The sequence below is a fragment of the Cucurbita pepo genome, chromosome 13 (assembly GCF_057944985.1).
Source record: "Cucurbita pepo subsp. pepo isolate OVF chromosome 13, ASM5794498v1, whole genome shotgun sequence".
NCBI lineage: Eukaryota > Viridiplantae > Streptophyta > Magnoliopsida > Cucurbitales > Cucurbitaceae > Cucurbita > Cucurbita pepo.
This window is the reverse complement of record NC_141810.1, coordinates 13436955-13450141: the sequence shown is the minus strand read 5'-3', so window position 1 is coordinate 13450141 and position 13187 is coordinate 13436955. Positions and strand designations below refer to the sequence as shown.

The 13187-nt window shown below is 38.1% G+C and overlaps 2 protein-coding genes across 5 annotated transcripts; both read right to left on the bottom strand.

Annotated features, from left to right (window-relative positions):
- Positions 1-894: 894 nt before the first annotated feature.
- Positions 895-5828, bottom strand: LOC111809239 (tubby-like F-box protein 8). 4 transcript variants are annotated; one of them, XM_023695654.2, is made up of 5 exons: positions 5673-5828; positions 3431-3873; positions 2814-2901; positions 1831-1963; positions 895-1759 (listed from the first exon to the last, which is right to left on the bottom strand). In XM_023695654.2, the coding sequence occupies exons 2-5, from the start codon at positions 3776-3778 to the stop codon at positions 1012-1014; spliced, it is 1317 nt and encodes a 438-aa protein (XP_023551422.2). In that variant the 5' UTR covers positions 3779-3873; positions 5673-5828; the 3' UTR covers positions 895-1011. The 4 variants fall into 4 exon arrangements, with proteins under 4 accessions (XP_023551422.2, XP_023551423.2, XP_023551424.2 ...); XM_023695655.2 differs by having other exon boundaries at positions 3431-3884; positions 5673-5819; XM_023695656.2 differs by lacking the exon at positions 5673-5828 and adding an exon at positions 5265-5657.
- Positions 5829-10605: 4777 nt separating this feature from the next.
- LOC111809238 (sequence-specific DNA binding transcription factor) lies at positions 10606-12911 on the bottom strand. Its single transcript, XM_023695653.2, has one exon. The coding sequence runs from the start codon at positions 12240-12242 to the stop codon at positions 10914-10916; it is 1329 nt and encodes a 442-aa protein (XP_023551421.1). The 5' UTR covers positions 12243-12911; the 3' UTR covers positions 10606-10913.
- Between the last annotated feature and the right edge of the window lie 276 nt (positions 12912-13187).

The following is a 13187-nucleotide window of genomic DNA, read 5'->3' as shown; positions in this document are numbered from 1 at the left end:
TGTTTTTGAACTTTTAATTTTGTATCTAATAGAACTCTGTAGGTGTGATAGTTTTTTTTTTTTAATTTGTAGATCTAATAGACGCAAAATTTAAAGTTTAGAGTTCTATTAGACATAAAATTTAAAATTTTCATATTCTTCATTATTTAGATAGTAAAAGTTAACAATAATCATCATTATATTAAAATAATTTTTAATATGCACTTATTTTTTTATTTTGAGTTTAACACGGGTGGGAGTAAGAGATCGAGCTATCAAGCTTTAGAAAAATAATTCATGTCTTACTCTCCCGAGCATGCTTGGAATTACGCTTTCTGTGAAATTCCACATTGGTTGAATAGGGGAACGAAACATCCTTTATAAGAGTATAGAAATCTCTCTTTAGGTTTAAAAACCATGAGGCTGATGATGATACGCAGGCAAAACGGACAATATCTGTTAGCAATGGGCTTAAGCTATTACAAATCGTATTAGAGGATGTGCCAGCAAGGACGCTGGGCCTCCTAAGGAGGTGGATTGTGAGATCCCCACGTTAGTTGGAAAGAGGAACAAAACATTTCTTATAAGGACGTAAAAACCTCTCCCTAACAGACACATTTTAAAACCGTGAAGCTACAGCGATACGTAATGAACTAAAACAGACAATATATATTAGATGGGTTTAGGCTATTACAAATGGTATCAGAGTTAGACACCGGACAGTATGTCAGGGAAGACGCTAGGCCCCAAAGAAGGGTGAATTGTGAGATCCCACATTAGTTGGAGGGAGGAACGAAACATTTCTTATAAGAATATAAAAACCTCACCTAATAGACGCGTTTTAAAACCGTAAAGCTGATGACAACACGTAACGAGCTAAAACAGACAATATCAGTTAGCAATGAGTTTGAGCGGTGGAAAGAAATTGTTCTAATTTCTTTGCAGTGAGTGAGAGTTTCTAATTTGATACAACAAAGTGCATTCAAATCACATCATCCTGTTTCTTCTTTAGTGTTGGGTGTCTTTCTTGGTCTATTCACATGCCAATTTAGTGTCAAAGCTGCTGAGACATATAGCAAAAGCCTGGAATGCCGACAGTGGATATCGATAATCCATCGTAAACATGTCCTTACTGACCTTTCCGAACTGAAGAATGATCTTGTCGTGGTCGGAATGCGTAGGTTGGGCGGGCTGTGGAGGTGCCTGTGATGCTGCTGCTGCTGCTGCTGCTGCTGCCACTTCTGCACCAGCTGAGGTTGCAGCAATCAGCTGAAAGTTCTTAACCGATGCAACCGTCACCCTCCCACGAAAATTGAGACACCAACACTGCAACTGCTCGTGCCATCTAGGCGCCTTGTTCCGAAGAACCAAGGGTCGATCCTTCCCCTCGCCATCTTCGTTAGCAAGCATTCCTGCAACATCAGAGAAGCGGGAGCTGCTGAACTCGGTGGAATGATCGATCGACTTGGAGAATGACATGCTACGAAATGAGTCTTCGAGGGGACGAGGATTGAGCTCGGGCTGGCCTGGAACCGAACAACCTGGCTCAAGAGATGAATTGGGGATTGAGTACATGGTGCAGTTCATCCTCCGGGGTCCCCTTGTACCTAATACGTTCAACTCGTATGCAATTTGTGCAATGCTGTAGCTTCCAGCTGGGACCTTCGGCGAGACCTTTTTCGAGTAGAATCTTCGGCTTCGGCCAAGCGTCGGGATTTGGTTGCTGTTGTAAGGAGGCTGTGTATCATATATAATGAACTTGGTTCCCAGGAAATTTGATCTGAAATAGAACCAACCACAGTTCAGTTACATATAATGAACTTGACACTTAAAGGTTCATCAGCAGCATACCTTAGCTTTCCGATATAACCATTGCTCGATCTTGATATATCGTCTGCGGCTAACGATATAACGTACTCCGTAGAAGTAGTTCGCCTCGTTCTTTTTGCAGAAAGAAGAAATTTCCCATTTTCAACAAGTAAAGCTGCATGATTATGCAATGGTTTAATGTTCAAAACATCATGTGCAGGGCTAGATAGAGCAACTAAAGGAAATCCTAACACGGAAGCGGTTTCGTCAAGCCAAACAGAAGTTCAAATGTTCGAATCAGTCAACTTATTTCTCATATTAGAGTTTCGTGGTAAGAACTTGATAGTACGAGCAGGCAAAACTTGTATAAACGTTCAGTTTCTTATTGAAGACCGACATGACATTTCTCCACGATCATGTTACAGTTCTCATGGAAAAAGCTAGTTCCTTTTCAAACATACAAGTAAAATTGGTTTCGAGTCATATCCGAGACTTTCTCAAGCTTCGTTTATGTGAGATCCCACATTGGTTGGTGGGCTTGGGCTGTTACAAATGGTATTAGAGTCAGGCACTGAGCGATGCACTAGCCTCCTGGAGGCTGAGTCACGAAGGGGAGTGGACATGAGGCGGTGAGCCAGTAAGAATGTTGGGCCACGAAGGGGGTGGATTGGGGGGTCCCACATCGATTGGAGAAGGGAACGAGTACCAACGAGGACACTGGGCCCCGAATGGGGGGTAGACTGTGAGATCTCACATCGGTTGGAGAGGAGACCGGAACATTCTTTATGAGGGTGTGGAAACTTCTCCCTAACAGACACATTTTAAAAATCTTGAGGGGAAGCCCGAAAGGAAAAACCCAAATAAGACAATATCTGCTAGCGGTGGGCTTGGGCCGTTACAGTTTCGATATTAACCCGTGACCGTGCTAAGCCAAGGGATAGAACGCAGCAAAGCAACAAGGAATTTAAGTTCATAATTGTAGAAAATAAAAGAAAGATTCTGCATAGTTAAGAAAATGAGCTTACCAGGACTAAGGCAAAGATAAAGATGATAAGTTAAATTAGATTTGTTCCTCTTGATAAAGCATTGAATAGTTCCATCACGTGGCCCAGGCTGCAAACAAAAAAGTGCATCTCAGCATGACATTGAGCAGTCAAGCATACACGCATGGTCCGAGCACGACCAAGAACGTGGCAATCCAACACTCTAATTGTAACCGCCTAAGCCCACTGCTGGCAGATATTGTCCTCTTTGGGCTTTCCCTTCTGGGCTTCCCCTCAAGGTTTTAAAATGCGTCTGCTAGGGATTGGTTCCCACACCCTTATAAGGAATGCTTCGTTCCCCTCTCCAACCGATGTGAGATCACTGGGCGGTGTGCCAGCGAGGACGCTGGCCCCCTTGTGAGATCCCACATCATTTGGAGAGGAGAACGAAACATTTCTTATAAGAGTGAAGAAACCTCTCCCTAACTGATGCGTTTTAAGAACCTTGAAGGGAAGCCCGAAAGGGAAAGTCCAAAGAGGACAATATATGCTAGCGGTAGGCTTGGCTGTTACAATTAGAGTGTGAAGTACACAGAACAGAATAGTTATTCTATATGAACATCGCTTCACAGCCATTAAAAAGAAAACCATCTACCGACCTGCTTCAAGGCGATCGGGAACGTAATTTTCCCAGAGAACTCAGGACTTTTGACCATTTCTTTACACATATCCCTCCATGACCTACACACAGCAGCACAAGCAACAACATTTCTCCGAGAAGGCCAAGTATTCTCACTAGCCTCCAGTCTTCGAACCACATCGCACAATAACTCGGGCGGAAGGCTAGCCCATCGACTAGTCTGAATTAGCAGAGGTTCATCATGAAACTCATGAACTGGTCCATGAGATTTACCCCTGGAATTTCCAGACAGCCTCACCTCAAAACTACGCCTCGATAAGCTTCCAAATCCATCCCGCACATCACGAAGTATGCTTCGGAATGACATCTACCCCGTTCGACAAAAGGCGCCTAGTCGTGTTAATGTAGCGTCGAGGAGAGGGTACGAACGAAAAGGTGCTTGAAGGATGACCAGAAATCCATCTGCAAATCCACTGAACATTGATTGGTTTCCATCTGCTATACTTAATAAGCAAGAAAGAAAAGGAAGGAGAGATATATAGTAAAGCAAAAAGCAAGGAAAGAAGATTCTTCAAAAGAACATAAAGCAAACATCACATGGACCTAAAGCGCATAAAATACCGCTCTTTTGTTGGTTCTATCTTTTGCAACAAACTACTTGATATCAAACTTTCTCTATACTAACATAATATTCAAATATGGAATCTTATTACCACAAAGAATCATACTAATACTCATGAACAACCCAAAAAATCCATGAAAAAAGGTGCATCCAACATGATATCGTGAAGTTTCCCGAGCTCGTTTGATCAGTCGACACTGCTTCCGGATAAGAACTTTCCTAGAGACTGTAACAGCCCAGGCCTACCGCTAGCTGATATTGTCCGCCTTGACCCGTTACGTATTGCCATTAGTCTCACGGTTTTTAAACGCGTTGGTTAGGTAGAGGTTTCCACACCCTTATAAGGAATGCTTCGTTTCTCTCTCGAACTGATATGGGATCTCACAATCCACCCCACTTGGAGGTCCAACGTGTCTGCTAGGGAGAGGTTTCCACACCCTTATGAGGAATACTAGCCGATATTGTCCGCTTTGGCCCATTACGTATCCTCATCAACCTCACGATTTTTTTAAAACGCGTCTTATAGGGAGAGGTTTCTACACCCTTATGAGGAATGCTTTGTTCCCTCTCCGACCGATGTGAGATCTCACAACCCACCCCTCTTGAAGTCTAACGTCCTCGCTGGCACACCGCTTAGTGACTGGCTCGCTCTGATACCATTTGTAACAGCTCATGCCCACCGCTAGCTGATATTGTCCGCTTTAGCCCGTTACGTTTCGCCGTCAGCCTCACGGTTTTAAAACGCATCTGCTAGGAAGAGATTTCCACATCCTTATGAGGAATGCTTCGTTCCCTCTCCAACCGAGGTGGGATCTCACAATCCATCCCCTTTGGGAGTCCAAAGTCCTCTCTAATACCATTTGTAATAGCTCAAGCCCACCACTATCCAATATAGTCCGCTTTGGACTATTACGTATCGACATCAGTCTCATGATTTTAAAACGCATCTACTAGGGAGAGGTTTCCACACCCTTACAAGGAATACTTCGTTCTTCTCACCAATCGATATGGGATCTCACTTGAAGAGTCCAGTAAACTTCAACATTCAGTTATGCGTCCTTTAACTTCGATTCAACTTGATAATTCGAAGAAAGTAACGAAAAATATAAAGATGAACTGCAAAAAAGAACTGGGAAATGAAAAATCTGATTCTAAACACTGATCAGATAAAGTAGGAAGAACAAGTGCAAAAAACAACCCTACATGATACTCAAAATACAAAGAGTTTTACCACTAAATCTCCCACAGATCGATAAGGAACACAGGAGCCTTCCAATGAAACACAGCAACAATGCTATCATCTAAACACAAACTAAACCCAACAGAGAATTCCAATAAAATTGAAACAAAATGGGCATAGATTTCAGAAAGTGTTGGATGAACATGAAAAGCCACAAAAAGCAAAAGCACTAAGGAAATTTTTGGAATCATTGCTCCACCAAGAGGATAGGGGCAGGACCCATTTGAAGATAACCCACTAAGAACCTCCACGAACAAGAATCACTCAACAAAATCAATTGATAGCAACAAACACAAGAAATTGATATCAAAAACTCCCTGATTAGAACAAAAACAACACAGAATCGAAGCGATGAATATGTTCAGAGGGCGGCCATGGTTCGAACCGAAAGCTACTTACCGTTTCTTCTTTAGCTACGAGGGAACCCAGAAGAGCCACAACTTTTTTGTCCTCTGTTCTCTCTCTCTCTCTCTCTCTCTCTCTCTCTTCAAGACCAGACTTCCAATTCCTTTCTCTTAAATCGAGCCGATGAACTGCGTATGTCTACAATTAAATAATAAAGTTTCTTCTTTTAATTACTTTATTGTCGTTCTTGTTTAATTAAACAATTCAATTCCTTTCAATTTTTATTTTTATTAAGACCTTTATTAAATTAAGATCTTGGGTTTTGTTATAAAATATTTTGGATTTTTAATCAAAATTATTAAAAAAACTTCAAATTTCAAATTAATAAACTTTTTTTTTTTAAATTTAAAAGCTTAAAAAATACATATTTGAATTTTTGATATCGGTTAGGATCTCTGTTTTACGAGTCCCTATGTCTCCTATGTGGTGGACATGGGGACAGAAAAAACGAGAGGAGTGAGGTTTCTCTAGTTTTTGGCATACGGGTATTGGCTCATTAGTAGAGCGCACCCATAACAATTGGGTCATTGAACCTAGGTTTTGAGGGCTCATAGCCACATGTATAATTCAAATTTTGTTATCGATCATTAAAAAATAAGAAAAAAAATATTATATATTTTAAATTTATATAATAATCTAAACGAGGAAAGAAACAATTTATTACATATATTAAGAAATAAATGAAAAATAGTGACGACATACCAAGATAGAGATAATATATATATATATATGTATATATATATATATATATATATAAAAGTGAGATAATGTATGAATAAAAAATAAAAGTAAGAAATAAAAAAAGGGTAGTTGAAGAAATAATACTCCTAAATATATCACTTGTGGATACGAATTTACGTTTTTAACCTTGGACAGTTGACAGTTAAACCGAGGCCATCGTCCGTTAGCTGGCAAAACAGAAGTTGGGAGAGTAAGGGCAGAGAGGGGATTACACATTTGTCCCATTTTCAAAACTAACGGCTAACTAACAGCACGTTACGTCGTAAACGGCGTTGAGCAGGTGGGGCCTAGGGGAGGAAGCAGTTATCAAGTACGTGGCAGATCAGTGTTTTTTCTGTGTGGAAGGATCTATTTATCGTTCATTTGACGAAGGATGACGTCATTTAATTAATCATACGGTCATTAATCTACGTGGAGGGCAATAATAAAATAAAACCCTTTTTTCGCCGACGTATTTTAAAATTTTATTTTCTTTTTTTTCCTGTTTCTTTAAAAATACTATCTCTTTTATATAATTTAATTTATATATTTAAATAGGGTCTTTTATTTTTAATAAATTTTAAATAATAATATTAAAAAAAGAAAAGAAAGTGGGACCCACGTTGGACCTTTGGGTAAATATAAAAATAAGAGAATATTACCAAAACTACCCCACTAATTTTGGAAATTGACGTGGGGCATGCGGGATGATGTGAAATGACGAGAATGCCCACAGCATGCTAGGCACGTGGGTGGTGACAGTGAGTGAAAGATGAAGGGTATGGATGGAATTGCGTTGGGAAATGGATTGAGTGTCAGCTGAAAACAAGGACTAAACCATAATTTCAGTGAATATCGACACCTTCTATTCCATCTACTTCTTTTTATTTTATTTATTTTATTTATTTTATTTAAAGCACTCTAAATTAATAAATATAAAATTTCAGTGCCATAATATATAATAATACCCTACTTTTTTTTTTTTTAATAATTTCCTCAAATTTTAATTTTATTTTTTAATTCGTCAATTAATTTTCATATTATATTATTTTTCCATTTTTATTTTATTTATTTCTAATCTATAAATAACAATTGATGAGCATACATGAACTTGTTATGAAAGACACAATTATTATAGAATCGAGCTGTCGAGTTGATAGTAAGTTAGATGACGGGATCTTTTGAAAATTTTGTAACTACCCGGACAAGAAAAACGTGCGCCATGATGATCTTGATTGGCTATTTTGATGTGTCGATGTAACATTTAAGTAGAGTTATATATATATATATATATATATAAAGTTGTAAGATAAGAATAGATTTATGTGTAATTTGAGTAAATTAAAAGTGTTACGTAATAATGAGTATGAAATTGAATGCTTTTATTTTGATTTTAATAAAAGAGGCATGAATGAAGGCTGCTGCACTTGGCTTTTTTGGGAACTTTGACTTACTAAATTATTAGGGTATGGAGTGTCCAACAAGCTAAGTACAAAATTCAATATACTTTTAGATATCTAAATATAAAAGTATGTGTTACATAAATAAATAAATAGATAGGAGGGGTACCTACGAAATTCTCCCAATTTAAGTACTGTACTTTTTCCTATACATTTTAACATATGAAAAAGAAGTACATTTTTGCTTTGCCATATAGATCATAATCAATGCATGAAACGAAGAGGTCGATGTAAATGCAGCTTAATCATAACGGTAGATATTTAGAGATGTGCATTTTATTCGCAAGACCCACATTCAATAGGGAATTCCCCATTTAAATCGAGAATGGGGGAGGGAGTGGGAAACATTTTTTTATGTTAGATGAATGGGGCCAGCGGAATATATTCCGAATCTCTGCCCCGCCTATTTATATATGTATATGTGTGTATATAGTAAAAAATAAATTAGTTAATTTGAAACGTAATACTCGAATAATTTGTAACTATTAAATCGGTTGTAATATTGAAATTTAAATTTTTGTAGATTTTTTTTATGGTTAAAAAGCAGGTTGTAATATTGAAATTTAAAATTTGAAAAATTATGTTGCTGTTTGCTTCATAAATATATTGAATTAAGAATTTTTTTACAATTTTTTTTAACAAAGATTATAAAATTGAAAAACTTTTAAATAATTATTTTTTAAAAAGAATAATAAACGGAAAAAAAAGACTCGTGGAGAACCTGATCTCCGCTAAAATAAATGAGGAATACGTAGGAATGGGAAATGAAATAGGTAGCGAGAATGGGGATGGGAAAGGCCTCATCCTTGCCCCGCCTCATGGACATCTCTATTAAGGTACTCATTTCTTTACAATTAATTGGTCAAATCTCCATACTTTAAATTTATCACACCAAGAACGTTACATCATATATAGAAAAAATCTTTCGAAAAAAACTCATCGACCCCAAAATCTCTAAGAAAAAAAAAAAGTAAATTTTTTAGTTCAACAACATATGAAGATTTAAACATTTGACTTTTTGGATAAAATTACAACACTACAATCAGACGAACAAGTTATACGTCTTTAGGGAAGTAATCGAATTCATTAATTCATTTGAACGAGTATAGTAGGTGTTTAATGAAGGGTAGGTGACAATGCATATGGGTCATTAAATAGGGGCATTTTGGGAATTACATATCTCTCTTATAAGATATCTTTAGGGACAAGTTTTGGTTTGTCACAAATACTATATTATATATACCATAATTTCATAATAATGATATTTATATAAACATAGACAAACTCCACTAACCAAGGAATATGTCTATATTTATGAATATGCCCTATGCTTTTGCCAGGAGAGTGAGCATATTAAATATTTTTAGAATAAGGTCCCAACCTTGAATTAAAATAATATGTAAATTTCAAGTATATATTATTTTAATTATATACTTTTGCTGCCCATTATGATTAAAATAGACAAAAAGGGAAGAGCATTTAATACCTGCACCCCATGACCAATCTGTAGCTTTGAATGCTCCAGCTGAACACATCACCAGGGTTTACCCTTCCTGCCGCCTTCCCATTGCTATGTGACCTGCTTGAACATCACAAACACAACAACACTCACCCCAGCTGATGGGCTAATCTTTATGCATGTAACGGTTCGAGTCTACCGCTAGCAGATATTGTCCTATTTAAACTTATAAAGCCTACTCCTAGCAGACATTGTCCTATTTGAACTTATAAAGAATGCTTCGTTCTCCTCCCAACCAACGTGGGATCTCACAATGCAGTTCGTGCTAACTCATAATTTTCAAGCATGGTCATCAAGGTTTGTAAAGTATGTGATTTGGGAGCTTCGACTTGTTCGAGCACCACTGTGCTTGTATGTTTTTACAATGGAACTTCGACGCTCGCTCTCATAACACTTCAAATGATAAAGTCAGCATTTCATGACTGTGTTATGGATGCAGCAAACAGTGCCAAGAAAAGAAAATGTAATCTTGCACTGAACTATACTAATTCTTCCCACCTATTAGTGTATTAACAACAAACCGAACAAAGCTCACTGCTAGTAGACATTGTCCTATTTAGACTTTTCTTTTCGGGTTTTTCCTCAAAGTTTTTAAAATGCGTCTGCTAGGGAGAAGTTTCCACACCCTTATAAATAATGTTTCATTTTCCTTCCCAATCGAGGTGGGATCTCACACCTGACAACTCCCAAACCAAAAAGGAACGACTAAATAAAGATATCTACATGAGAACATTTCTTAATGAGAATATAAGAATACAAGCAGTTGTTTCCAAAGCAGGAATTCCCCGAGCGAACTCGTAGCAGGGCTGGAAGTTACCGTGGATGATGGTGAAATGTGCTTGTAGGATCAGTATACATAAAAGGGAAAAACAACCTCAGAGTCAGAGATGCTACAACTTCTCTAAATCTAAGATCCTCTCTATCTACAAAATGAAATTCATTCCACAACCATGGATCAAAACAAAAAAAAAATGAAATAGTTATCAAACGAGGCATTAATAACCCAAGACTTTGGTTCTTTCACGAAGCTTGAAGCCTCATAGGGAATTAGAGGAGATGATCCACGAGCATAATGCACGGTGGAGCTATGAATATTTGACTATCGAAAACGTAAAATGAACAAAGAAAGAACCACGAAATCCATTGAGAGATGATAGTATGCAATTCTCCATTTAAAGAGCTCAATAATCCAGTAGAACATGTAATCAGTCATCTGTATACTAGAGAATGACCAAAACTGTGGAATTAATTCAGAGAAATGGCATCAATTTGGCACATATCAACCATTCTTCATATTCCTCAACCACGACAGATTCCACATAAGTAAAGGAAAAACAGTGAAAAGCAGCCATTTGTATTGTCACCTTTCTAACTTTACATGCTAGATGAAGGCAATGTAAAAATACCCAAATAAAACTCTCATTACTCGCATAACCAGAAATATATAAACAACAGCAGCTCAATGATTCAAAGTAGTAGATTAATTGAAAGAAAATCTTCCAACCTGATAAACTTTGTTCGGATTATAGCAGCCGATCAATGAAATCCCGAGCCAATTTCCTTTTGCTTTAAGTCGAGTGCAATGCGCTCGTTTTCAAGCTTCATCCTCTCATTTACCATCCTCATTTTTTCCAACTCACGGTCCTTTTTCTTGTTGAATCTCTCCCACTTGAACTTCTGTTTCTCCAATTCCAACATTTCAACTTGAATTTGAAGCTTTTGATCCTCCAATTGAAGTAAACGAAGCTCCATCCACTGTTTTTGCGATGTTGAACCCTTCATACCTTCAGTTTCTAAGTGAGCTGTATCAGCTTGAGCAAACTGTGCTTGTGCGTGAGCATGAGAACTCAAGGATTTGCCACAGGCATGAGTATCATCATGGTCTTGGTCTCGTCTTAGCCTCTTCACTGAGCCTCCTAATACCCCGAATGATCGTCTACTGTCCCCATGAGGTGCAAAATTCTCCTCAAAATCATCACGTTCATCAGTTTCATCATGTTCGTTCTCATCAAAATCATCATTTTGGTGTCTCCTTGGCTCGTCATTATCGTGATCATCCCTTGCTCTAAAAGCCAGCTGCAAAGAACGCTGCAAAGCAGGATCATGGGGCAGATGAAGTCGATTTGAATTATGATAAGAACACATCTCCTCATAGAACAGTTGCTTCGAGTTTAAAATCTTTCTCACATCATCCTTCTCTTTATCTGTTAAATATTCAAGAACATCAAGAAGTGCAGGGTTCTCAACAACCTTGCAAGAAGTGCCTCTCCCAATTATATCATTGAGCCTCTTATACCTCTTATTGAGATCATTAAACTTATCCTCACACTGCTGAGGTGAAACTTGATAGCCCCTTTCAGCCATGACTTTTGATATCAATTTCCATTTACCTTTCTTCTGTATAATATGGCATTTCCTTCTTCCAGCCCCATCAAAATCTGAATTAATATCATCTCCTATATAAGACACTGCTGTAATCAGAAGCTTCACCATTTTATCTGTCCATTTCACGCGATGCCATACCGATCCCTTCTTCCCCTTACTCGTCTCATTATGACCATCAATACCATCCTCAGTAAAGCTCGGCTCTTCGTCACTAGCCGAGTTTTTACACCTTTCTCCCTTGTTATAATCTACCAAAGACATGGCATGGTCACAATTTTGTACAACTCCCATGGAAAGTGAAAATCCCTCCTGAATGGAAGGATTGGCCGCAGATCCCTGACGAGTATGAGGATGATGTTGTTGGTGTAAGGCGTGAGAGTGTTGTGCTTGGCTATGAACCTTAAAGGGTCCTTGCAAATCGAGACCTCCATAAGAGGTTCCTCCTGGAATCAACCCTCCTTGTGATAAATTACCTTCCATATATGTCAAAAGAACATTTCATCTCATACCCAAAAACGCATAGTCCAGAATCCTATCGTTCATATGAACCTTGAACTATTAAATCACCAAACAATCATCCCTATTGATAAAGAATGGAAAAAAAGGCACACCCAGGTCGAAATTTCCCCACTAGACAATGGGAATTTTCTTTCAAACAAACCCCATTTGGGCAGAAACCAAAGGAATCAAGAGAAACCCTTCAAACATGACTAAACCCATAATTAATAAGAGCGATTAAATCAGAAAAGGGGAAGATAAGAGCAAGAACCCTTCAAAGCAAAGCGATGAACAAAGGAGTAAAAGCACTTATCTGACCAAAACCCAGAAAGGAGGAGGAGAGCGGAAGCAAGGCAAAGAGGTGAAGAGTAACAGATCCTGGCGCTTATTGGCTGTGCGTGGCGATCGAGAAAGGGAAAAGGGTCGGGGGGGGGGGGATGTGGGGTTTTGTATTTTAAGAAGAGAAAATGGGCAAATGTCAAATGGGTGGGCGAAGGAACCGATCGGAGTAGCCAATAGCAATGCGTAGGTTTTGTTTATACAGGTTCAATGAATGGGAGGATCCGGGGGAGACATTATAAATTGACGTCACAAATCATGACAAAAACTGGATTCCTGCTATTGGGCTGTGTAAATCATAGGACATGTTTGAGCAGCATCTCGTCTACTAGAATTAGCGTCAGTTTTTTTTTTTTTTTCGATTTTTGGCTGAAGCCTCTGATTCCCAGGCCATTATTTTCCTGTTTTTCTACACTCAACTGCGTGTTAAAAAGCATTCCTTTAGGGGTAAACTTTTTGTCTTTCCCTTCCTTTTTTTTCTTATTTTCCAGTTTAAAGGGGATTTTGTTTTTGTTTTATCTGACAATCACGTTTTCCATATCTTACTTCTAACCGATATTAGCATTTCTTTAAAGTTGGTATTTTTTT

Coding starts and splice junctions, on each gene's coding strand:
- LOC111809239 (XM_023695654.2), bottom strand. CDS start 3,778: ATGTCATTCCGAAGCATACTTCGTGATGTGCGGGATGGATTTGGAAGC. Junction 1,964..2,813: donor TTATCTTTGCCTTAGTCCTG/GTAAGCTCATTT, acceptor ATAATCATGCAG/CTTTACTTGTTGAAAATGGG. Junction 1,760..1,830: donor GGTTATATCGGAAAGCTAAG/GTATGCTGCTGA, acceptor GTTCTATTTCAG/ATCAAATTTCCTGGGAACCA.
- LOC111809238 (XM_023695653.2), bottom strand. CDS start 12,242: ATGGAAGGTAATTTATCACAAGGAGGGTTGATTCCAGGAGGAACCTCT.